The sequence below is a fragment of the Harmonia axyridis genome, chromosome 5 (genome assembly GCF_914767665.1).
Source record: "Harmonia axyridis chromosome 5, icHarAxyr1.1, whole genome shotgun sequence".
Taxonomy (NCBI): domain Eukaryota; kingdom Metazoa; phylum Arthropoda; class Insecta; order Coleoptera; family Coccinellidae; genus Harmonia; species Harmonia axyridis.
The window spans coordinates 24251874-24277812 of NC_059505.1; the positions used below are offsets into that span (position 1 = coordinate 24251874).

At 33.1% G+C, this 25939-nt stretch overlaps 1 protein-coding gene, 1 long non-coding RNA gene and 1 pseudogene across 3 annotated transcripts; 1 reads left to right on the forward strand and 2 right to left on the reverse strand.

Moving 5' to 3' along the window:
- Positions 1 to 11831: 11831 nt before the first annotated feature.
- Positions 11832 to 13002, reverse strand: LOC123681195. Its single transcript, XR_006747650.1, has 2 exons — positions 12826 to 13002; positions 11832 to 12415 (listed from the first exon to the last, which is right to left on the reverse strand). It is a non-coding gene; the product is annotated as an uncharacterized LOC123681195 (long non-coding RNA).
- A 2597-nt stretch (positions 13003 to 15599) lies between these two features.
- Positions 15600 to 16721, forward strand: LOC123680893 (annotated as a pseudogene).
- A 5017-nt stretch (positions 16722 to 21738) lies between these two features.
- Positions 21739 to 25892, reverse strand: LOC123681196 (centromere protein S-like). 2 transcript variants are annotated; one of them, XM_045619446.1, is made up of 4 exons: positions 23148 to 23335; positions 22354 to 22511; positions 22229 to 22295; positions 21739 to 22159 (listed from the first exon to the last, which is right to left on the reverse strand). In XM_045619446.1, the coding sequence occupies exons 1-4, from the start codon at positions 23160 to 23162 to the stop codon at positions 22070 to 22072; spliced, it is 330 nt and encodes a 109-aa protein (XP_045475402.1). In that variant the 5' UTR covers positions 23163 to 23335; the 3' UTR covers positions 21739 to 22069. The 2 variants fall into 2 exon arrangements, 1 of the variants encoding a protein (XP_045475402.1); XR_006747651.1 differs by lacking the exons at positions 21739 to 22159; positions 22229 to 22295 and adding an exon at positions 24020 to 25892 and having other exon boundaries at positions 22386 to 22524; positions 23148 to 23890.
- Between the last annotated feature and the right edge of the window lie 47 nt (positions 25893 to 25939).

Sequence of the window (25939 nt, forward strand, 5' to 3'; positions counted from 1 at the left end):
TTTTTCGGGGTATGGTTTTGAAGATTCAATACAAACCTATATTTTTTTTAATGGAACACCCTATATATCATTACTTCGTTGAATTCGTTATTTTTTTTACTTCAAAATGATATATAATACTATTTATCGCTAATCGTTCAACATGTCGAACAGTCGTGGAATTAGTTGCTCTCAATGTTCCGTTAAAATAGATAGATACGATGATTCTATTTGTTGTAGTAATTGTGAGAAAACTTATCATATTAAATGTGCAAAGTTATCTGTGGAAGGTTTCAATAAAATTCGTGAAAATCCCACGAATAAATGGATTTGCGAAGCCTGTCGGCAACCAAAGACTTCTGATGTGGGACGAGTCAAAACGGGGAATTCCTCTGGTAGTATTTTCGTCACTAAGGAGACCTTAGCCGCTATGAGGATGGAAATTGTGAGTGAATTATCTACAGTTTTCTTAAAAGAAATTGATACTTTGAAAACTATGTTAGAAAGTCAATCTAAACAAATCCAAGAACTAAAGAAAGAAATATGCGTTCTTTCAACGAACAAAAACGTTATCGCAGAAACAGCTGACATGAGTGTTTCCGAGATTCCACATATTGGGAATTCCGTTGCGGGCCCATCTGAATCGCATGCAATACAGTCTAATACGATTATGACTCAGAAAGACAAGGAAATTGCCGTGAATAACAGAGCAGTGGCGGAGACGAATGGAAGAATCAAAAATGATGTCTCTTCCGAGAGTTCCCAGTGGACTCTGGTCACATCTGGCAAGAAAAAGAAACGCAACCATCCCATTGGACCAGCTAGTCATACTACTGCTTTGGTATCCAAGAATGTTGCATCGTCCAGAAGAGTATTGAAGCCAATAGTGGGTACATCAACATCTAGTAACCTAAAAGTGGTCCCTAAAGAACATGTTGCACATTTACACGTCTCGCGTCTCAGTCCTTCAACTACCAATGATGAATTGAAGGATTTCTTTGGTGAACTTATACCTAATGTGACATGTGAAAAATTAATTTCTAGAAGACCCGAGATTTACTCGTCATTCAAAGTCACTTTACCAGCTGAGCTTCTTCAAAAGGTCTTGGATCCTAACTTTTGGCCAGAAGGCGTTGCTGTAAATAAGTTTTTTATGAAGCGTCGTCAATCCAGCATAGCCCCTTAGGGAATAATTTAAAATATGTAAAGGTTCCTGAGGGTAATCCTTCACTCGACAATTTAATAATTGTTCAGTTGAATGCTCAGGGTATTTCTAATAAAATCAACCAACTCGAAGTCTTCACTGATCTCGAGAAACCTGATATTTTGTCCATTGCCGAACATTGGTGTGATAAAATAGAGATTGCTTTCATGAACCTTGAAAATTATGTTTTGGCCGCCTCATATTGTCGTCCTACAAGAATGCATGGGGGAACGGTAATTTACTTAAAAAATACACAACAATTTAAGAATATTCCTCAAATTGAAGAATTCTCGCTAGAGATGCATTGCGAGTTTTGTGCAATCAATTTAAAATATATGTCTAAAAGCATTTGTGTGGTAAGTGTCTATAGGCCTCCTACTGGTGATATTGAATTATTCTGTAAAATGTTTACTTATGTTCTTAATTATTGTTACACAGGGTCAATATCAGTTTTTATTTGTGGAGATCTTAATATTGATTACTTCAAATCCCACAGACATTTAGATTGCCTTCTCTTGGAATTTGGTCTGAGTATCAGTTCCTTGGAAGCCACTAGGATATTCACCAATATTCACGGAATAACGTCATCTTCCAAAATCGATTATATCCTGACGAATATTGATAGGGAGCTTTTGACTGATAGGGTTGTTGATGCTGGTATTGGAGATCACAAGGCTGTAATTGTGTCTGTAATCACGGACACCATGAGGGTTCCCACTACGGGCGAGATTCGCACATTCAGGTTACTTTCAGGTAATAATCTTTTTAATCTCGCCTCTATGGCCTCTTCTACGTCATTTGAAGACGTATATGATACATCTGATCCTAACGACGGTTTCAAGCGGTTCTTCGATGTTCTGGAGTTTCTGTTGAACTCAGCTTGTCCTATCAAGAAGAAAAAAATTTTGAACAACCGGAGGGCACTGTGGATAACTGAAGAGGTAAGAGTGGCTAATCGTGAATTGAAAAATACTCATTGGCTATTTCAACAATTGAAATCTGAAAGGGCTAGAGAACTTTACCTTTCAAAAAAGAGGGAGTACAAAAATTTGCTGAACCAAACCAAATTAAATTTTCATAAAGATCTTGTAGAGTGTTCTAGCAACAAAGTTAAAACAATATGGAATCTTGTTCGGAAGGAGACTGCCAGCAAGAGCTGCCATAGTAACATCACTTTAAATGTAAACGGGAGAAATTATTGTGATGAACGAGAGGTAGCTGATATTTTCGGTGAATATTTTTCCAATATTTGTTCTTCGAGTTTGAGTCAGCATTTTCAAGATAGTTTGTCTGGCTCCTGTACAACTGAGCCACTATCAGCTCGAAATTTCTTTTTTTTTCCGGTGGTTGCCGATGAAGTTTATGCCGTTATAAATAACTTTAAGAATAAAAATAGCTGCGGATTCGATATGATTTCGATTAAAGTTTTGAAAGTTCTTTCACCTCAGATCTCGGAGCATCTCGCCCACCTGATTAACTTGTCGATCACTTCGGGTAAATTTCCTAGTGTCTTGAAAATCGCGAAGGTTATCCCCGTACACAAGAAGAATGCTGTTAACGACATTTCAAATTATCGTCCTATATCTCTTTTGAGCACTTTATCGAAAGTCATAGAGAAATTGGTATTCAATAGAATGTTGGATTATTTGAACAGGTTTTCATTAATTACTGAAAGTCAACACGGCTTCCGACTCAACCGATCGACCAATACAGCTGCTTGTGATTTACTTAGTTTTGTTTACGACTGCCTTGATGGCGGATCCTATGTTGCAGGGCTCTTTTTCGATGAATCAAGAGCATTTGACTGCCTTAATTTTGAATTCATTCTGGCTAAGTTATACAGCCTTGGATTCAGGGGTGTTTTTCTTGAGTGGGTCAAAGATTTTTTGAATAGTAGGTATTTCTATGTCCGCATAGGACAACAGGAATCTTCCAGATATCCAGTTGAATTGGGGGTCCCGCAGGGTTCTGTATTGGGACCTCTATTATTCATTCTGTTTGTCAATGATCTTCCTCTTCACGTCATGATGTATTCAGCAATGTTGGCACATATCAAGATAGTTTTGTTTGCTGACGATACATCCTTTATAATTTCCGCATCAAGTCTGATTGAACTCAGAGCCAGGTGTGAACTTTTGGTGCGCTGTTTCACTGATTGGTGTTTTCGTAACTCGATAATTCTGAATGTCAATAAAACCGATCTTTTGTACTTTCAGTCGCGGGATATGGGTCGCCAGTTAATCTTGGAGATTCCGTCGGGTGAGTTGAAGTGTTCCGAATGTGTGAGGTTTCTTGGACTGCAGGTTGACGGTGTCCTGAGTTGGAGGAACCACGTTGACTCAGTATGTTCGAGATTGAGTAGTGCATTTTTCGCAATTAGACGTCTCAAGCAAGTCCTTTCGGAGGAATCTCTAATTTGCGTCTATTATTCTTTGGCCTACTCTCACCTCAACTACAACATCGTGTTATGGGGAGGATCCTTCTCGAGTCATCGTGCATTCATTGCACAGAAAAAAATCATGCGGCTCATTTTCGGCCTTTCACCAGTGGAGTCCTGTAGACCCTACTTCATTTCCAACAGATTGTTGAGTTTTCCCTGCGTTTTCATATTAAATTGTTTATTGCATATCAAAAAGAACTCAAGGTTGCTGAAAAAATGCTCTGATTACCATGATTACGATACAAGACATAAAGATATTCTCTGTATTCCAAAACATAGAACAACAAAATTTCAGCACTCGCCAACCTACTATGGTATCAGATTGTTCAATCATCTTCCGGAGAGACTGAAAGTTTTGGAGTACAGAAAATTTAAGAATGACATTAAGGAATTGTTGTTGATGAACTGTTTTTATGGTGTCAGCGAATACTTGGATTACTCTTTTGTTTAAGGAATTCTAATCTTTTGTAGATCAAATTTTCTGTTTCAGTTACTAATTTGTTTCTTTTTTCGTATTATTATTATTATTGTATGCATATTCATTTTGACGTTTTCTATACAGTGTACTCTGTCTTAAGGAAATAAAGAAATATTATTATTATTATTATTATAGGTAGGATGGTCAGAAATGTTGAAAAATACTAAAACATCAAATAATGATGATTTTTTGTTAATGAGCAATGGATTTTCCATATAAAAAAAGGATCAATTGGATAATTTTCATTTGTGATTTTCATTTATAGTAGACTAGGCAAACAAAAATAATATACTCATCACTAATATGAAAAACAAAACGTAGGTACCTACCTAATAGCAACAAATAAATAATACAAAAATTCATAAACATTGCATAATTGAAAATCTTACAGATTAAACTGTTCAAATTACTGTCCATTTTTCTCTAATACATAATTGACAAAATTTTTCAATACCTACGCCTGAGTGCATTTAATATTATAAAAGGGCGGTTTTGTAAATCCTGGAAAACTGCCTCTGTTGATGCACTAAGTTATTCGGGACTGTTATGTCTTTTACTGTAGTATATTTTATGTATTAGGGAAAATGGACAGCAATTTGAACAGTTTAATCTGAAAGATATTATGCAATGTTTATAAATGTTTGTATTATTCATTTGTTGCTATTAGGTAGGTACCTACGTTTTGTTTTTCATGTTAGTGATGAGTGTATTATCTTTGTTTGCTTACTCTACCATAAATAAAAATCACAAATGAAAATTATCCAATTGATCCTTTTTTTCATATGGGAAATCCATTGCTCATTAACAAAAAATCATCATTATTTGATGTTTTAGTATTTCCCAACATTTCTGACCATCCTACCTATATAGTATTATGTATCATTTTGAAGGAAAAAAAATAACGAATTCAACGAAGTAATGATATATAGGGTGTTCCATTAAAAAAAATATAGGTTTGTATTGAATCTTCAAAACCATACCCCGAAAAAAAAATTGAGTACGCCACTGGATTCTACGCAGAATTCTGAATCAGATGTAGTTTTCACCTCAGCATTATTCCTAATAACTTCGGAGATAAAGGAGGGGTCCGAAAAGTATCAATTTCCAAAATCGCCCTGTATCTTTTGAACGGAAACAGTTATGCAAAATCTGATTAGACCAACTTGAGTTTCACGAAAAAGTAGGACAGGAACGTGAAAACCGCAAGGCTCTATCTGAAATAACAAGCGAGAAACCTGGCCGTCTCACCCAAAATGGGATGCACTGTACTGTACGGTTTTTTTGGTCTCCTGTGAAATTGTTCAAAATGGACTTAGCAGATTTACACTCTTAGCCGACGATATGTCTTCAAGCGAAACGTCAAGCCAGGACAACGGATTGAGGAATTCCCTAAAAGAACGAAGGATATGTACCGAGACTCGTGAATTTCCTGAAATAACATCGAAGTCTTTCATTACGATTGATTAGATAAAGTCATCGAAACGAGGCGGTCGACGGAATCTGTTCCTTGGAAAAAAATTCTTAAGAAGGATGATTTTTTGTTAATTTAAAGGTGTTTCTCTTGTGAAAATGTGTTGAAACCGTTGAAATTTATTAAATTAGAATGTGTATTTTGTGCTAAATTTGATGGAGAAAGATATGCGATCATATCCATTTTTTGAGCACAAAGTTGAATAAGGCATACTATGCTATTAGTGAACTGAAAGGATCACTACCTATTAAATCTTTAGTAGATATATATAACAGCCTTTTTCACTCTCATTTGAATTATAATATTTTTATTATGGGGTAATTCGGTGAGTGTGGAAAGAATTTTAATATCTCAGAAAAGAATTTTACGTTTAATTTTTGGTTTAAGCTCTCGTACCTCATGTATAAGAGTTTTTGCTGATAGGATGATAATGACTGTGGCTTCATTATATAAATGAAAATCTTACGGAAAATGAACACGTTGTCCAAAGGATCAATCCAAGAAGCAAAACCATAATTCAGATAGATATCACAAATGAAAATATCTCAGAAGAAATCATTCCTAATATTCAAATTCTAGAAGGTGTTTACCTCCAAATATCGTTGAAGTAGAAAACAATAAAGCTATTACTTCTATTCTCAACACCACGGAAAAATCAGTCAAACTCTCGAAATTAGATATATGTCTAGATCCAATCACTGAAGCGATGAACAATTCAAATATCTTCCATTTCTATCAAAAATCAAAGACAAACAACCACGAATTAAGTCGTCTATGGAAAATCTCAGAATCTCTTCGACTTGAACACTTAAATTCAGAAGAAAAAGCATCTATAATTGAATGAATACAATGATCTTTTCCATCTGCCCGGATATACATATATTAACAAGTACAAACGCTATCAAACATTCCATAGAGACTACATCAAACCGACCGATAAATGCTAAAACCCTCAAATTCATAAGAAGAAGTTGACAAGCAAATCAAAAAAATGCTTGAACAAAACATAATCGAGCCTTCAAACTTTCCTTGGAACGCTCCTACTTGAATTGTACCGAAAAAATTAGACGCATCGAAAGAAAAGAAATGGCGACTTGTCATAGATTACCGGCAACTTAACGATGTCACAATAGGACACTCATATCCTCTTCCAAATATTTCCGATACTTTAGATCAACTAGGACATTCGAAATACTTTACAACTCTTGACCTTACTTTGGGCTTTCATGAAATATAATTGAATGGAAAAGACGCGACTAAAACAGCATTCTCAACTCAAAGTATACATTACCAATTCAAACGCATGCCATTTGGTTTAAAAAATGCAACTGCCACTTTTCAGAGAATGATGAATAATGTTCTGGTAGGAATTAAATGCATAAGATGTTTAGTATATCTCCACGACATCATCATATTTGCAGATAACCTAGAAATTCATAATAAAAGACTCAGAGAAGTTTTCGATAAATTATCAAGATTCAATTTAAAAATCCAACCTTATAAATGCGAACTTCTGAGAAATGTATGTATTTAGGTCACGTAATAACTGAGGATGGTGTCAAAACAGATCCAGGAAAAATCAAAGCCGTCGCCGAATTCAAAACCTCGAAAAACGAAAAGGAAAAGAAGAGGTTACATGTAAGAGTAGCTTCAAGCGAAATGTCGCCTTGTTGTATCTAATTGAAGAATAAAGTCGTTAAAAAAAAAAAGTCTTAGTCCGTAAAAAGAATATCAAACCCATGGAAATAACAAGAACTAGTTGTGTTTCCATTGAAAAAATATTTTTGGATATTGTTGGTCCAATTCCAGTACCAGAATATGGAAATAAATATATATTAACTTTGCAAGACGACCTTTCCAAATATTCACAAACCTATGCCATTCCTAAGCATGAAGCAAAAACAAGCGCTGATACCTTCTTGAGGAACTTTGTTTACAAATTCGGTATTCCAAAATATATTGTAACAGATCAAGGCCAAGATTTCATGTCAAACATATTCGCTGAAGTTTCAAAAATGTTCAAGATCAAACAAATAAATTGTACAGCCTATCATCCTCAATGCAACGGAGCACTGGAAAGGAGTCACCAAACATTAGCCGATTACCTACATCATTATATCAATGAAAACCAATCGGACTGGGATCGTAGGATTGATTTCGCTAGGTCCTCTTAAAACACTACTGTACAGGGTGGGCAAATTTCGATGTTTTAGCACTACAACTTTTAAACCAGAGATAAACAAAATCTGATACCCTATTCTCGGTCTCTTTTTCTGAGAAACTAACAAGGGTAGTATTCATTTTTCAATTGATTTGGAAATAGCGAAGAAATCCACAAAATCGAATATTTCAATCGAAAGAGTTGTAATGAGTTGGATGTATCAGAAGATTATTTTCATAGGTCTCCAGAATGAATACGCACAAGTACCAATCCATTGTAAATATCATATGAAACAACGCATATATGATTGAACTCAACAATTTAATTACGAAGGGAACAAACAAGAAATAATATTTATCCTAATAATGACAACAATTGCACAATGCACAGTCGATACATCTTCTCGATATTTCGCACCGAGTTCAGCAGATGAATATTTGAAACTGTGTTCAAGCAACCTAGAAAATTTTCTCCGAGTTCATTTATATTTTCGAAACAATTTTTATAAAATATATCTACATTCAAATTTTGTAGAACTTAGTAAAAATCATAGAAATAATCAGATTGACGGAAGGACACTGCTCTTGTTATAGAAAGCTCAATTTTTCTGTGCTCATCAACAGTTGAAACCATAGAAATATTGGGACTCTTAGATGAAAAAGGTTTTTGACCATTTTCTATTATTTATATTAATACAAACTATACGATATTATATATTTTTGAAATCAGGAAAAATTAAGCTTTCAAAAAATGGCACAGAAATCTAGTGGTCCCATTTGAAAAAACATAACTTTGGGTCATAGCTTCGTTATTAGAGACCCTTTTGAAAAGAAAAGCACGCCACTGGATTCTACGTAAAAAAGTGCCTGTATAATGTTTTAATTTCAGAGCTCTATCATCAGTATTAGCGAAGATATAAATGTTTTTCGATATCGCCATTTTTCCAATTTTCGCTCATAACTCGAAAACAAAAGAAGGTGGCCAAAAACGAATACTACCCTTGTTAGTTTCTCAGAAAAACAGACCGAGAATGGGGTATCAGATTTGGTCTATCTCCTCTGGTTTAAAAGTTGTGGTGCTGAAACATCGAAATTTGTCCACCCTGTACATGCTATCGTAAGCGTTATCATCGCCTTTCTTTTGTCTTCGTTGTTCCATCAACTCCAGAATGTCATCAGTCATCCAGGGTTTCATTCTTACTGCATCAAGTTGCAACAAGTCGTCTTTGATATTAAGTTATAATATCACAAGAGCATAGACAATATTCGATTATACACAGAGGTTCGTATAATCGAAATATATTGTCTATGCTCGAGTGGTATTCGTTACGATTATATAAAGTATAATTTCAATGACCATAACCAAAGCACTGCTTTTTGATCATTCAATGACATTCCACTGAGCTCTACTTTTATTTTTTGGGGAACGTCCAAAAATGTTATTATGGAAATTATCACAATATGGTAGGAGGCGAAACACAATAACGATTAAACCACGTCGTCAAGTAGTATATTCACTTATCAATACGCCGTAACTATGGGAAATTTACGGATTCTATTGGTACCGAGTTTACATGATTGATCTTCATGGCTATGATCCGACAGGGACTTGATATCGTTATTTAGGTAGGTTTTTACTTTAATTGAGGAAATTTTTTATTTTTGTTACTCACAGGATTCATTAGGAATTCTCTGTAACGAATTGTATGTTTATTGACAACTGTCTTAATAAACTTATTTATGTAGGTAGGAAATGTTAAAAAAACACTAAAACATCAAATAATGATGATTTATTGTTAATGAGCAATGGATTTCCCATATGAAAAAAGGATCAATTGTATAATTTTCATTTGTGATTTTTATTTATAGTAGATTAAGCAAACAAAGATAATACACTCATCACTAACATGAAAAAAAACGTAGTTACCTACCTAATAGCAACAAATAAATAATACAAAAATTCAAAAACATTGCACAGATTAAACTGTTCAAATTGCTGTCCATTTTCCCCATATACATAATTGACAAAACTTTTCAATACGCCTGAGTGCATTTAATATTATAAAAGGGCGGTTTTGTAAATCCTGGAAAACTGCCTCTGTTGATGCACGAAGTTCTTCGGGACTGTTGAGTCTTTTACTGTAGTATATTATATGTATCAGGGAAAATGGACAGCAATTTGAACAGTTTGATCTGTAAGATATTATGCAATGTTTATGAATTTTTGTATTATACATTTGTTGCTATTGGGTAGGTACCTACGTTTTGTTCTTCATGTAAGTGATGAGTGTATTATCTTTGTTTGCTTACTCTTACTACTACTATTTATAAAAATCACAAATTAAAATTATCCAATTGAACCTTTTTTTCATATGGAATATCCATTGCTCATTAACAAAAAATCATCATTATTTGATGTTTTAGTGTTTTTTTAACATTTCTGACCATCCTACCTATATACAGGGTGAGTCTTTGACTTGTACATATATTTCAACCGAAGATTCCTGATGTCAAAAGAAACACTTTTTTCCTTTACAGTTTTTTCCGATTCGGCCCGGTTACAAAGATACAGGCTGTTGAAAATCGATAAAAAAAATGTGATTTTCAGCTATATCTCGTAAATGGTTCTATTGAAGGAAATGATTTTTGAAATATAGCTTTTCCTTGATGTGATACATCTTCTCCAAACACAAGATTCCCTACACATCTTTCAGTTTCTTCATTATGAACATTATATCACATAAAAATACCAGAAATTCGAAGAACCCAACTCTTAAAAACAATTTGAACGTTCATTGAACAATATTTGGCTAATTTGAAAAATAAAAGTATTTTTCATATTTTCTCCTACAAAGCGCCGTTTTCGAGTAACTTGATCTTAAAAAAAAAAAATTATCTGTGAAATTCGAAAAATTGGGTACTTTGGCTAAATGCAACTCTGTTCTGTTGTGGAAAATATCCACAGAAATGAATATTTACTATGATGTCATGTCTCAGATTTTAGAATTGAGAAGTTATTTGAATGAGCTCACCTCAACTCTTCTATTTGATTACAAATTACTGAGCTTTGACACAGCTCTTATAATAAGAAGATACTTCATTAAAATCAACATTCTATTTTGAAAAGTCCAGATTTCCCATAAAGCCCATGTTTAAAAAAGTTTTCACAAAATAGTCCCATTATAATGACAACAGTCAATATCCCACTAAAGACTGCTGCTATCGAACAATACTGTATTCTTCGAGGATCATTCAAACTCACACCGAAACATACCACTAAGTACATACTAGACAAATTTTCATGTGATTGAGATTAAATACTTTTATTCTTTTGCTATTCCATAAATTCATCCTAGAGCATATGATTGACATACTTCCAAGAGTGCCATAATTGTTTTAATATGAAAACAAATAGGTGAGTTGAATGAAACAGGATATTCAACTGTGGATATTTATATTGAATAGTTCTCATTTATTTTCAATGGCAAAATCAAGATGAATCAAGTAGTAGAGTTGACTATAATGTAGGTACATATTATAGAACAACTTTGATTACAAGTGGAGTCTAACATTTTCCATTGATTACAGAGCCATAAAACTTCATTTCCATATTTTCACACTGATGGCTCCAAAAATATTGAAGCAGATCATTATTTTTATTTTTATGAGATAGTTGGAGCAAATCAAATGCTTCATTTCATAAAGGAATTACTTTCTATCAGAATGCACACTTATTTATTATGTATCCACACAATTATTTTGGAAATTGTTTTTAAATTTCTCGAAAATATGTATGGAACTTCAATATTCTGTTGGGATTCTTCAAATCTTCGATGATTTTCATTTCATGATAACATATTTTTTTTTTGTAATATCAAATATCATAATAACAACAACCACAGAATACTAATAATAAGAAATGCAATCTCCCTACTAATCTGTGGAAACAAAATAGCCGCCATCTTGATTAGGTCCGCACTAGCGACACCAACGGGCAAAGTGAGAAATAGGCTTTCTTCAGGGCGGGAAAATTTGAAATTACCGCAGGAAAGTTTGAAATGTAAGCGGCCTTTAATTCTACTAGTAAAAAAAACAAAAATTGATTTCACTCTATATTATTTGACTTCTATCTAATATTTCAATGGACACACTACATGGAACAAACAGAAATACAGTACATAATTTATAACATTGTTGGTTGATAATGACTGTACGATTGAATGAAATTAGCAGGTAAAGGTAAAAAATTAATCATGGAAATCCCATTTATTAGTTGCCGACCAGTTTCGTTATACCTTCAGGGCTCTGAAAGAAGGAATACAATATTAAATATAAACTTAAGTCTATGAAAGTGTAAAAAAATTATCTATTTTGATGTTCTCTGGTTTCAAAGCAATTGCAACCCCTTCGTATTTTGAAAAATGACGAGCTTTTTGTGAGAGGTCTGCGATATATGGGATTTTAAAGTATGTTGGCTTCACGTCGGCAACTAATAAATGGGTTTTCCATGATGAATTATTGACCTTTACCGGTCAAATTCATTCAATCATTTATAATTCTGTTAAAAATTGATGATATAGTAATCAAACAGCCATTTTAGGATGTACATAACCAATGGAGTCGTCCATCGAAGATTTGAGGCACTCATTTCAATCCTTAGACTAGACCAAAAGTTGTGCAGACCTGTAAACAGATATTAGAATGTGAACGAATTCATTCAACAATTTTATGATCAATAATAAGTTTTTTTTTTATAGGTGAAAAATCTTGCATCAACTGCACAAAACAAACACAATAAAGCTTTGTACAGCTGCCTGAGAGGATCCTTCCTCACAGGAGACACTGCAAGGTTCCGCACTCAAACAGTAGTGTCAGATTCTTACTGAGTAAAAAACACCATCGGTAAAAAAACAAATCTCTAATAAATATATCACAAATAATAATTTTGGAATTGAAATTGAATTGAAATGTTGAGTTTTTTTAAATACCAAATTATGTTTGGTTTTTCAAACTAAAAACAAATAACATAATATAAGATCAAAAGATTTAAAAAAAATTTTTATTGAACAAATTGATTTTTTTTTAATACTCACAAAGATAAATAATAAAAATGTTGGTTTTTCAAACAAAAAATAAATTAACATAATATCTAATATCAGTCTTAACGAATAAAATTTTTTTTTTCAACGAATGTTGAATATTTTTCAATACTACTATCCGAAAATGTTTGGTTATAACTGCAACTGTCGAATGTCAATTTGGATTTTGGAACATTATCACAGACTAATCTGTGACAATGTAATCTGTGACATTATCCTTCTTGTCATGAGCGACAGAGATAACCATACATCTTCTATCTCTTTCATTCTCTGTTAGGTAGGCGCATAGAATATTTGTTTCCAATTTAGTACTACGAGTTTCACCCCCCTGACAACAACAGTGTAATCTCACTGTAAATAAATATTTTAGGTTAGAACATAGATTATTCGAACTGCTGTGTTTAAATTTGCAACACTCGAAATTTGAGGTTCAAACTTAAAACCACAGACTACTAGCACACACTACTAGTTAGTCTGTGTTAGAACTCAGATGAATATTATTTATTTGAGAATGTGAGGTTAAATTGTACGAAATGAAATAAACAACGATATATTATAAATGCGATATAATAAATGAATGGATATAAATTATGAATATCAGAGCTAAGCAAATATGGGTGGTAGCGAGCTCAATTCGTTGTGATTATCGAAAATGAAATAGAAGACCAACAGAAAAACATTTAATCTTTATCGTCAATGAAATTGGGATAACTCATTTATTGTATTATAAATACTACTTTGTTCAACAAATGGAATGTTAAAGTGAGTTTATGATGCTTTTCCAATATAGTAGCTTATTTCCAAGGTTCAAATTGTATATCTTATACTTGCGAAAACTTCAGTGTTCCGGTTACCAGGGGTGAATTAGCTCATTATGAAAATTTAAAATGGGTATATCTTTTTAACAGGGCCGAATCGGAAAAAGTGGTAAATGAAAAAAGTGTTTCTTTTGACCTCAAGAATCTTCGGTTAAAATATATGTACAAGTCAAAGACTCACCCTGTAGTATCATACATCATTTTGAAGGGAAAAAAATAACGAATTCAACGAAGTAATAATATATAGGGTGTTCCATTAAGAAAAATATAGGTTTGTGTTGAATCTTCAAAACCATATCCCGAAAAAAAAAATTGAGTACGCCACTGGATTCTACGCAGAATTCTGATTCAGACGTAGTTTTTACCTCAACATTATTTGTAATAACTTCGGAGATAAAGGAGGGGTCCGAAAAGTATCAATTTCCAAAATCGCCCTGTATCTCTTGAACGGAAACAGTTATGCAAAATCTGATTAGACCAACTTGAGTTTCACGAAAAAGTAGCACAGGAACGTGAAAACCGCAAGGTTCTATCTTAAATAACAAGCGAGAAACCTGGCTGTCTCACCCAAAATGGGATGCACTGTACATTCATCAACTAAATTTTCATCTCATGAACTACTTTTCGGTAAACAAGCGTTAATTCCATCAAGTCTCACGTATGAAAACTATGTAGACGATCTAAAACTTATGCTGCAAAAATCTCAAGAAATAGCAAGTAACAACCTATTAAAATCAAAAGAAACTAGCACGGCTTACTATGATAAAAAATCTCGAAATACTGAATTCAAATTGGGTGAAAAGGTATTACTGCTAAATAAAAAAGCGAAAAAGGAAAATCTAAAAAGTTGTCAAAACAATACACAGGTCCATATAAAATAATCAAAGTAACCATCTTGTGGATTTCTGAATAAACATAATTATTATTATTAAACTCTTCTGTAAATGCCACAATTCAGATCAATAGAAGAAAGGTAAGGGTTCATACTAATAAGCTCAAACATTTTGTTTCAGATGCCAAATATTGTGGTTCTGTATACCACAATCCAAAACACACCATATAAGACAAATAAATAAATCTTCAGGCATTTACTATCAACATATCAAGGATCTTCGATTCATCGAGTCTAAATGGAACCTAGTGACATACATAGACCTCAAAACGTGCAGGGAAAAACTAGAGCTCATTAGTAATTCTCATAGGCAAACCCAAGCATTCGAAAAACGAATTCTTACAATCCATCTCGTGTAAAACCTCGCTAGTTCTATTGAATCAAATGATACCATCACTATATAAGAAGGATCAAACATCGAAAGAATTAACTAATCGCCAACACCGCGTGAAACGCGCATGGTTCAATATCATCGGTTCCGCATTTAAAACATTTTTCAGAACTCTTAACGAAGACGATGCCAAATTATATACTGATGCGATCAATCATAGCAACAGCTATGATAGAAATCTAGCTCACCTACTGAAACAACATATTTAAGTCGTTAAAACTACAATAACTAACTTCAACCACACGATTAATAACTTGAATACTAATCGAGACCTTTTAATTCTAATTCAGAGAAAATCTCAATTTTTACTGAAACCCTTCAAGATCATGCTTATACGATAGAACTTAAACAAATAAGCGAAGAACACTTTGAATTACTTTTACTCTTAACAACAGAATTAGAACACGAACTCTACACACTAATCAACACAATTTTGTTCGCAAAATCTAACATCTTACACCCCATTGTTATATCATTGTACCAATTGACATCAGAACTGTACAAAACAATTCCTTTCTTAAAAATTCAAATGTATATCCTTTTCCTTCAACAAATAAAAACACGAATAAATTCTTGGACAATATCGAAGTGAAATATCACTCCTAAAGTGACAGAATAGTTTACATCATTTGTGTTCCCTTAGTAAATAACATGATATTCCCTATATAATCTTGTTCCTCTTCCAATTCTTCATCCTTCAAAAGAAAACTCCATTTTTATTTTGCCATCTATAAAGTATTTAGCTCTTTCTGATTCAAAACACATATTATACTATATTCGATAATATTAATAATTGCAAACCTCTCGATGAAAAAGAAATTATATGTGTTCCTGAAGAACCTATCTATTCTACTCAAAGCAGGAAGATTTGCGAAACCCAATTACTCACTGCTAACGCAAAATTAGATTTTACTTGCGATAAAAGAATTTTCCCAGCATCATATGAGATATGGCATAAACTCGATTCAAATAATAGTTGGATTTTCGCTTTATGACAACAGACTTCAATCACTTTAAATTGTTTGCCTAATTCACCTTTGTCGCTATTTATCAATGTCACTGGCATAATAAGCTTAGCTGGGGGATGCAAATTGTACATTAGTACAACAACACTAGTATCAGATTCTATCACTTGGAAACAATCAACTTTTAGAGAACCACTTTTCCCAAATTTTAACATACTCCAAGACTGTTGTGAAAGATTGAAAGATAACGACAAACCAAAAATCCAAAATGAAAGTATTCACATTTTTTTACATCATTCCAATTCAGACAATGACTTTAAATAACAAAGACTTAAATATTGCTAGCCAAAAATTAGACGAAATGAATATAGAGGCAGAAACATTGGAAGAAGAACCAATACTACAATCCATCATAAAAAATTATTTTGTCCCATACCTGATATGTACCATCTTAAAATGTATCTTAGTTTACATAACTTATAAGATTGTAAAATATTTATATAATAGATATAAAGTTCATTCAAATAGGAATAGATCACTAGGTAATTATCACAAAGATATTGAAGAACAAAATTCAGGAAATTGCTGTTAAAAGATAACAAATTGTCTAACATTTAATATCAAATCCTCTAGATCAAATTCACCTATCAGAATTGTACATGATGACATGGTAACAGAGAAAATTCCTTTGAGAAGAGAAGAAGTCCTAGACTTGCTCAATTAAAAGATCGATGATCTTTTAATCTTATGGAGGTAGATGCTATGTGCCTACTGCATCCAGTACTTTTCCATAACTCATCACCATTCATTATTGTATTTGCCAATTGTTACTCACCATTTGATAAATCTTGTTCGATAGATACCATTCAAGAATACCACTATTTACTATGTAAACTCCCAACAGAGCATTCGAATCATAAGTCCTTAGATAAGAATATTTTTGTACTTAATTGTCAAATTCCATTCAATAAGAAATTTGACCATTATTGTTAGCTTAAGATTAGACTATAAACGTAAGATGGGTATATATATTTTTGCATTTAGAATTAGGGACAAGTAAGCTAGTAGTTACAAGTGTCCGGAGCTGGCTGGCCTGAGAACCATTCACATGGGTAAGCCGGTCCTGGATACCAGAGAGGTAATGGCCAAGGCCCCTAAGGAGGTTGTCAGTTTTATTAACGTCATTGACGACCTCCCTGGGTTTCTATGAATGAGTAGGGTAGAGAACAAAAGATCTGCATGTTCGCAGTTCCCGGAAGGCTTACCGAACCAAAACGACCCCAGTTCAAATAATAATAATAAGCTAATAAAGCCAGTAGCAAGTATGAGAACATCTATCCGCTCTTGCAAATTGTTAATTAGAAATAAACCACCTATTGTTATTTACCTGTGTCCATTTTCTCTGCCGTTCCGCAACACTAGCTACGAATTTGAGGTGACACTCGATGATCGCTCAAGGTCACTTGTTGATTCAGCAAGATTACCTTATGAAAGTATGTGCCAACCTTTTTCTTGACTTTGTAGTTCAATATCTACATTTTCACTTTCTTGAAATGCAGCTACCTTCGTTTCTTCTTCCAATTCATTATCCAATGAGTCTTGCTTTTTCGCATTTTGGAAATGCAGCTTTCATATCTTCTTCCAACTCGTTTACCACAATTTTGTCATTTGGAAACTGAAATTGATATGATTTAGGCATTTAATTACTTAGAAGTAGCTCAGCAACCGCACAATGACAAACAAGTGATAAATAATTGACATCTTATTTTTGAATAATCAAAAATAATTTAAGAATTACATCATTACCATAGACCTAATATCAATGTATATTGATGATTACTTACATCAAAATGATTTAATGATCTTAACAGAAATGAGTAGTACTTGTCAATGAATCTGGATCTCTAGCAAATTTTTCCTTACTTGTCCATTTTTATATTTGAAACGTTTATAAAAAGTTTTTGTGGCGTACTTTTGTACATTGGTATTGTACAACATTTGTAGAACTTATTTTTAGGATTTGTACGATTAATTTTCACCGCTTTTATTAAACTAATTCCTGAGAAATCAGACAGTGACAGACCAGACTACTGACCAGTTTACTTTGACATAACAAGAATCGAAGTTTGACGTAGCGGTAGTGTTCCGTGACAGTATGGAACGTTTCAGCGGGAGTTTTGTCAACTATTCTCAATAGCGTATTCGACTGGCAGCACCAGTGCGAATAAATTCGAATTTTTGTAGAGCTAAATAACATAATCAGCTCTAATTAATTCGAACAGGTGCAACCAGTCGAATACGCTATTATATTCATCGGCATTTTCTATAGTTTCCATGAAAATATCTCTTTCGTGTTCATCTACAAATTAAAAGCAATTCCAAAATACCTATATAGTCAACATCCCGTTACTCTAATTACTGATCTCTTCTTTATATCATAGTCTACATTTCGGTCCTTGGTTGGGACCTTCCTCAGGAATTCTATAATAAAACAATTTACAACTTTGATATAATCCTTATTATATTAAAACACACCAAAATGAGAAGAGTTGAGAGCTCTTAATTTGACTACACTGAAAAAAGGGGATTAGTCATACCAACAAATCCTGTGGAAAAGCAGGGCCGTCGCTAGGGGGTAGGCAGGGGAGGCGACCGCCTAGGGCGGCAAAATTCTGGGGCGGCATTTCAATCTTGATCAACAAAAATCATATGTGTAAAAATTCAAAGTAAGAAATGAGATTTAAATCGGTTAGAAACAACACGAAAATATACAGACAATTTAATCAACAATTTAAACCATCGAAGGTGCCGCATTATACACAACAACTCATAAATATCCAGATGTCGTCTAAACCCCCTGAAAAAAAACAAAATGTTCAAACGTTTTATAAAGTGGAACTCAGCAGAAGAACCTGAAATCGCAGAGCCTATTCTAGAGGTATCTAGGTACTAAATTACTAGAAGAATGTATTGAATAGATTTCTTTTTACTTTCACCGTGATTTTTTTTTCGGATTAATAACTTGATTTTATAATGCTGATTGGAAATTGGAATATTATTTCAAATTTTATAAATCAATTACCTATATTTTAAAATAAAGTTGACAAAGCCGTCAAATTTACTTTATAAGAGTATCTAGATACAAAATAAGATACTTTTTTGCAAAGGTATCTTAAGATACTTAAAAAAAAAGAATTCAAATAACTATCTGAAGATTCTTTTTCAGATACTTGATAAGGTACTTTGTCAGGTGTTAAAATGCTAGGTACAATTCTGAAATTCGGAGGGTCTTGCAATTTTGTTTTCGGTAGTAGGCATAAGAGCGATATTAACGGAACTGAAATAGTTATCATTCGAACATTTGTCATAGATTTCATTTCCACATTTTTAACATCTTGAAAACATTACGGACCGTGACGTGCCTTTATGAGAAATCGTCCTTGCTTCCTTTCATAACTAGCAATTGGTTTCTAGCACAGTTTTATCACTTTATTGCCTCTGTCGAAGATCGGTTTTGTTTACGTTATACCAGCTGCTGAAATCGTGGGTAGATTTTTGTGACCTAATACGGGTTTAACAATTCATGGAAAAAACCAAATATATTCAAGAAATGGAATTTTTATCTGTTTCGTCCAACAATTTTTATTAATTTCTTTAGTAGTTTATCAATTAATAATCTTTCCTGATTAAATTTGAATTCATAAGAAATAATTACACTCAATACATATTACGTCCATAAAACCTTTTTAACTTTTTATAAAAAAATCTTATCACGAATTTGCAAGGGCGTCGACTTGTATTTTTGCCGGGGCGGCAGAAACGCTAGAGCGGGTCCTTATTGAATATTATTATGAAATATGAAAGGACGAAAGGTATTGGTAGCGAACTCCATCTTTTTGATTCTTTACAATTTACGGCATAATTTGATGAAAACTTAGAAATGTCGGCAAAAAAACGTACCGAATTCGTTATATTTAATTCGTTTCCTTTTCTCTTTGGTTCAAAAAATGGAAATAATGTATAACTTCGATCATTTTTTCCAATGATCGAAAAGTTAATTTCTAAATAATTCGTTGAATATTTTTTCCGGACAGATACTTTCATTTTTTGTTCTAGTCATTCATGTGTTACTATTATTATTGTTACTTACCAATCCTAAAATGAATTTTATTTTTTGTATAAGTTTGAACTTGTTGGTTTTGTTTATGTTTTTTCTATGTTATTATTATTAAAATTTCCCAAACAGTCACCTTAAATTTTTCCATATTTCGGTAGAAGACCCCGATAAGCCAAAATAATTTTTTGCATTTTGCAGAGTTGACTGTTAGGGCGGCAAATTGGGAATTTGCCTAGGGCGGCAATTTGGCTAGCGACGGCCCTGTGGAAAAGTAGTACGGAAAAGTGATCTTAAAAAGTATTTCTATCACAATAACATTCCTATCTCCACTGTAAATCTCTTTCAGACCACACAAATCTCAAAACTTCTTCAAATTAATTATTAAAGAACTTTATACCTATGTATAGTCACGTGGTGTTTAACAGTGTATAAATAAAAAAGTGATAAAAAATATTTATTTAGCTACGGACGTGATTCCCCTCCGTGTTCCGACCCCAGCGAAATTCAAATGGCGGCAAAATGACCATGCAGTCGACGCCGCTAAGACAAAAAAAAATCAAATCTGGCACCGTTGCTCAAATTTGTGCAATAAGTATTATGATGCATCTCAGCAATACGTAGAGTGACTTAATTAATAAGTTGCAGACCGCCCCCTCTAGCTTTAAGCATAGTATAAGGAATTTCCTTATACTATGCTTTAAGTCATATCCTTGTTTAGTAACGAAAATATTTAGTAACTTAAAAGGATTAAATCGAATTGGTTCGTAGAAGTTGATGTTATTGGCGCGTAAAGTCTAGTTGGGATCAACAGGGCACCACATCGGTAATTAAGTTACTTTCGAACATGGTAAGTTTTTCCAAGAAAATTCGTGTTGACGACCGTTATTTCGAAAAAATTGCTCTAAAACGGTCAAGTGTAGAAAACAGTGATAAGTATACTGAGAACTTGGACAGAACTGTAGTTGATTTAGACTGATTCACAATCAGAAAAACCATTTGTACAAAGAACACCGAAGGAGTAGATACTCTTGGCGAAAAAATGTAACCTACAGTTCAAGTAGACGCACCCAACGTTGGCCCATGGCCATTTTTAATGCTTCACTCGATTTCGCTGGAGTTAATTCCTATATATTACAATACAGCTATCTAGTAGCAAGTCAACTACCTAGGGCACAATGTCAAATTGAACTTGCAAAGTAGCTAGTTGAAAAATACATGAATATAAGACTTTTCAACAACAGAATTCCACTACAGCTGTGAATGAATATAAGTAGAATAATTCAAAAATCGTTTATTGAGGATGCAAAGCCCAATGTGAATGAAATTGGAAGATGGCTTGTCCCAGAAATTATTTTGTTGTAACAAAAGCAACAACTATAATGTTCTAACGTGCGATAGTTGTATGTTGAATTTTTGTGAGGAATGATATGTGAAATAGGATGAAATTTTCACATTGTTACGCCACTGTGGTTTCTAATTAAAACTGAGTATTATTTTGTAACTGATCTTTTTTTTGTTAGTCTTGATATTAATCTCAATTATTTTGCACTGTTTTTTCCATTACGAACTATCTGAAAAACTCAAGGGCACCTTCTGTATTGTGTGAATTTAAGAAATATCGTTGTACTGACTAAATTTTCGACCATATTTAAAAATTAATTTAGTTTGAGGTTATGAAAAATTTATACTTATGTTTGATACTGTGTAATAAACAAGTTGGAGCCTTTCATGTTTCATTATTTCGATTTTATTATAACCCTTAGAACAATTCAGTAAGTGGGGTCATGTTAACCCCAGGTATATAATAGTGTACTACTCGATGCACTTTAGTAGTTATAAAGGTTAAATTGTTATGCACAGGTGATATTCTGCAACTAATGTTCACTTTGGTCAATAAACATTATTATTATTATTTGACATAACTTGGTTAATCGAAACCATTTGCAGCTTGAAATTTGTAAACTCTATACATATATCCTCCAGAATGAGTAAGCAAAAAGTAAAATTTTCATGATAACAAAACAATTCTGAAATTTTACATTTCATATGATTTATTTAAGTTTTTCTCTTTCTTTTAACTCCAGCATTTGTTTCTGGTGATTTTTCTGGTAGAATGGCTTTGTGTTTATCCTCCAATATTTTTTTCTGAAACAAAATATTTTCAATTATTAATGTGATGCATTTGATATAAACCCATTGATGTTATGATCTTACTAGTGAGCTGTTTCTTCTAACTAAAAGCTTAACATCATCTGCATTAATTGTTGACCTTTTCGCATGCCTGAAAGAATGAACAAATCAATATATAAAAAAAAAATTCTTTTAGCATAAATCCTTACTTCTGAAATGCTTCGAGATCATTAGCATAATAACATAATTTTTTGAAAGCAAGTTCAGCAATTAGATCCAATGCATTAACTTCATATTCTAGACCAAGTTGGACACCAACTTCCTTACAGATTTTTCTAGAAGTACTGTAGATGTTATGTTTTGCCCTCTGAAATTAGAAACTAAAAATAATGAAATAAGAATAATATCAACTTTGAAAAATCTTCAAATGTTGGCATTGTTTGAATTGGATCAAATTATTCTATCAAGGACACTCACAAATCATCACCGTTTGTTGAAACTGATCATATTGAATCTATTGGATAAGTCAAAACAAGGATCCACGAATTAAACTATGAAATTGTAGTGGATAAACTCAGCACAAAGAATCTGATAGTAATTAATCAGAAGATATTCGTCATCAAATTCACATAAATGAAATTATATTTAGGACTTGTAATAAACACACCACACATTCTGTACTACAACTTCAGTAAGTTTTTTATGGAATTTGAACTCCCAATGATTTATTGCTTAACGACGATTGAGCAATAGTGAAGTGGTGCAATTAACAAGAAATAATCCAAAAAAACCGTGAAAGCCACTTACCAACAACCAAATTTTAATATCTATTAATATTTAGTTTTCAAAATATGGTACACATAATATGTATTTATAATTCAATCTTCCAAACTCAACTAACTTTTCTAAGAATCACTATAAAATATTGCTCATCATAAATAAATGAATTATCTTTCAAAAATATTTGTCCCTCCATCAAAATTGCAATTATCCTGACACTTACTTGTTCTGAAGACATCGTTTACAAATTTAGAATGTTCAGATTTTGAGAAATAAATACCGCTAGCTCCAACAAAGATTCTATGTTTAAAATGGGAAACAACAAACAACAGAAAACATAAATGGTTTTTGTTTGGAACAAATTAACATGAATGTCAAAATCATATTTGAAGGGAATTCTGGCGCATGACAGTTAGTTTTCACATAGAATCATTGGGGAGTTCGGAAAGTCAGCGCTGTTGAATGCGCTCGCTGAAAGAGATGCGCTTGACAGCGCTGTACCAGCAAAATGCTGGAGAAAGGGCGCTGCATTCTATGCTGAATTATAGATTTAGAGAAAGAAGACCTTTTCTTTGAATAAAGTACGAGGCAGCTGTTGAACGCTATCTCTGCGCTGGATTGTTTACGTTCAATTTGACAGTTTTTTTGGGCTTGGCGCTTTCCTGTCTTAGCGAGGGCGCGGGGCTCTAGAGCACCGAGCCCCGGGATGACACGCACCTGACTGAAAAGCACTAATAACACAGACTAACTAAGTAATCTAGACTAGTAATCTGTGCTAATAACATGGACTGGGCATTAGAGAGAGACCATCGATATCGGTGTATTGTGGCCATAGACCTAATAACCATGGACCGAGTGTCACGTGATTTTTCAGAAGCTCGTAGAGGAGAAAGCATTAGAGAGAGAAGAATATATGATTTCTCTTGATTCGAACAGAGATGCTACTGAGGGCAATCTGTCAAGAACCTAAAAGCAATAAAATAGGTGATTTATTACTCTGAGATAGTCAAATGTCAAAATCATCTGATTGAAAGATATAAAGACATGATATTTATTTATACGTTTTATGAACTGAATAGAATGAAATTTACATACTTTTTTATATTTATCATTTCGATTTGCCTGTTGTGAGTTTATCTCAATTAAATAAATGTTAATACTACAAAGATGTATTTCCAATTCAGTACCAAAATATACTATGTCAATCTGACTTTTCTCAACGAACCATCTCCCCGGTTACATCTCTACTGAATAATATCATTACATCTTCCCCTTTTCAAATAAACAAAATTAAAACACATTTGAACATTTACATTTACAACATAGGAACTGAAACTAAATATAATCCTGAAGGTGGCAAGGTTTTCTTGTAATACGACCAAAACGAGTTCTATATATACCACCCCCTTCTTCAGCATTTGGTGTTTCACCTAATGGTGTTTCACCTATTGGTGTTTCACTTATTGGTGTTCCACCTGGTTCATTTTCATTTTCCAAAATATCATTATTCACATTAACTTCTTCATTCTCAATATTTTGATTTTCGTTATCATTACAAGACAAATCACACTCTGTATCAGATGTGCCACTGCAGAAATTTGAGAAAATTTTCTTCAAAAATCTTCTGTTTCTCAAGTAAATTCTACCATTTTTATTTAATTTAACAACGAATGATCGAGGTCTATTTCTGTCAACTCTAATAACTTATGCTGGTTCCCAAACACTTCCAAATTGAACCATTACATGGTCACCAGTTTTTATATGAGGTAAGTTTCTTACATTTCTATTATAATATAATTTTTGTTTATATTGATTATTTACGAAAACTTTATTCATATTTTTATGATAATTCCTAGGCTTCAAAAGATTTTCTCTTACAGGTACATGACCTTTGAGAGTGCGACCAAACAAAAGTTGTGCCGGAGATGGAGTATCTCGACCGATTGGTGTATTTCTGTATTCCAGAAGTGTTAAATGTAAATCTTTACCATCAAATAAAGCCTTTTTAAACATTTTCTTTACTGTTTGTACATGTCTTTCAATGAAACCATTAGATTGAGAATATGTTGGCGAATTAGTTTTATGAATAACTTCCCACTCTTTGAGAAACTGCTGAAATTCAAAATTTGCGAATTGTGGACCATTATCACTATAGAAAATATCTGGTTTACCATGAATGGCAAAAACAGATTTTACGGCATCAATTACTCTTTTACTGGTTGTATCATTATCTAAACATCTAATTTCAGGAAATTTTGAGTAAGTATCTACCAGCAACAAAAATTGCTTTCCATCGAGATAAAAAAAATCAGCTGCCACAGTATGCCATGGACGAGTGGGAATATCTCTACTTAACAAAGGTTCCCTCTGATTACTATTTTGAAATCTACGACATGAAGAACAATTTCCCACAGTGTCAGATATTTCTTTATTCATAAATGGCCAATAGACCATATCGCGAGCTCGTAATAACGTTTTCTCAGTGCCCATATGATTGTAATGTAACCTAGCTTTGATATCATCCCTCATGTTTTTTGGAATAACCATCTGATTACCCTTGAAAATTACACCTCTCTGTTCAACTAGTTCATCCCTCACACTCCAGAAAGGCATTGCCAATTGAGTTACCTGATTTTTATCTCGAGGCCACCCATTTTTTATGTAATTCATAACTTCCATTAGTTCAATGTCTCTTTCAGTTTCTATTCTCAATATATCAAATTTTTGAGGACTAATACTATTGAATTCAATAATACCAACCTGAGCTTCTAAATCATTTTCAATGATGTCAAAATTTTTGTCATCATAATAAGCACGCGACAAAGTATCGGCAAAATACATTAATGCTCCTGGTTTATATCTAACATTCAAATCATAATTTTGTAAGGTAATTCTGAGTCTTTGTAAACGCATAGGACATTTATTCAGTGGTTTTTTGAATATAGCTTCGAGTGACTTGTGATCTGTTTCTACTAAAAATGACTTACCATAAAGAAATTGGTGGAATCTTTGACA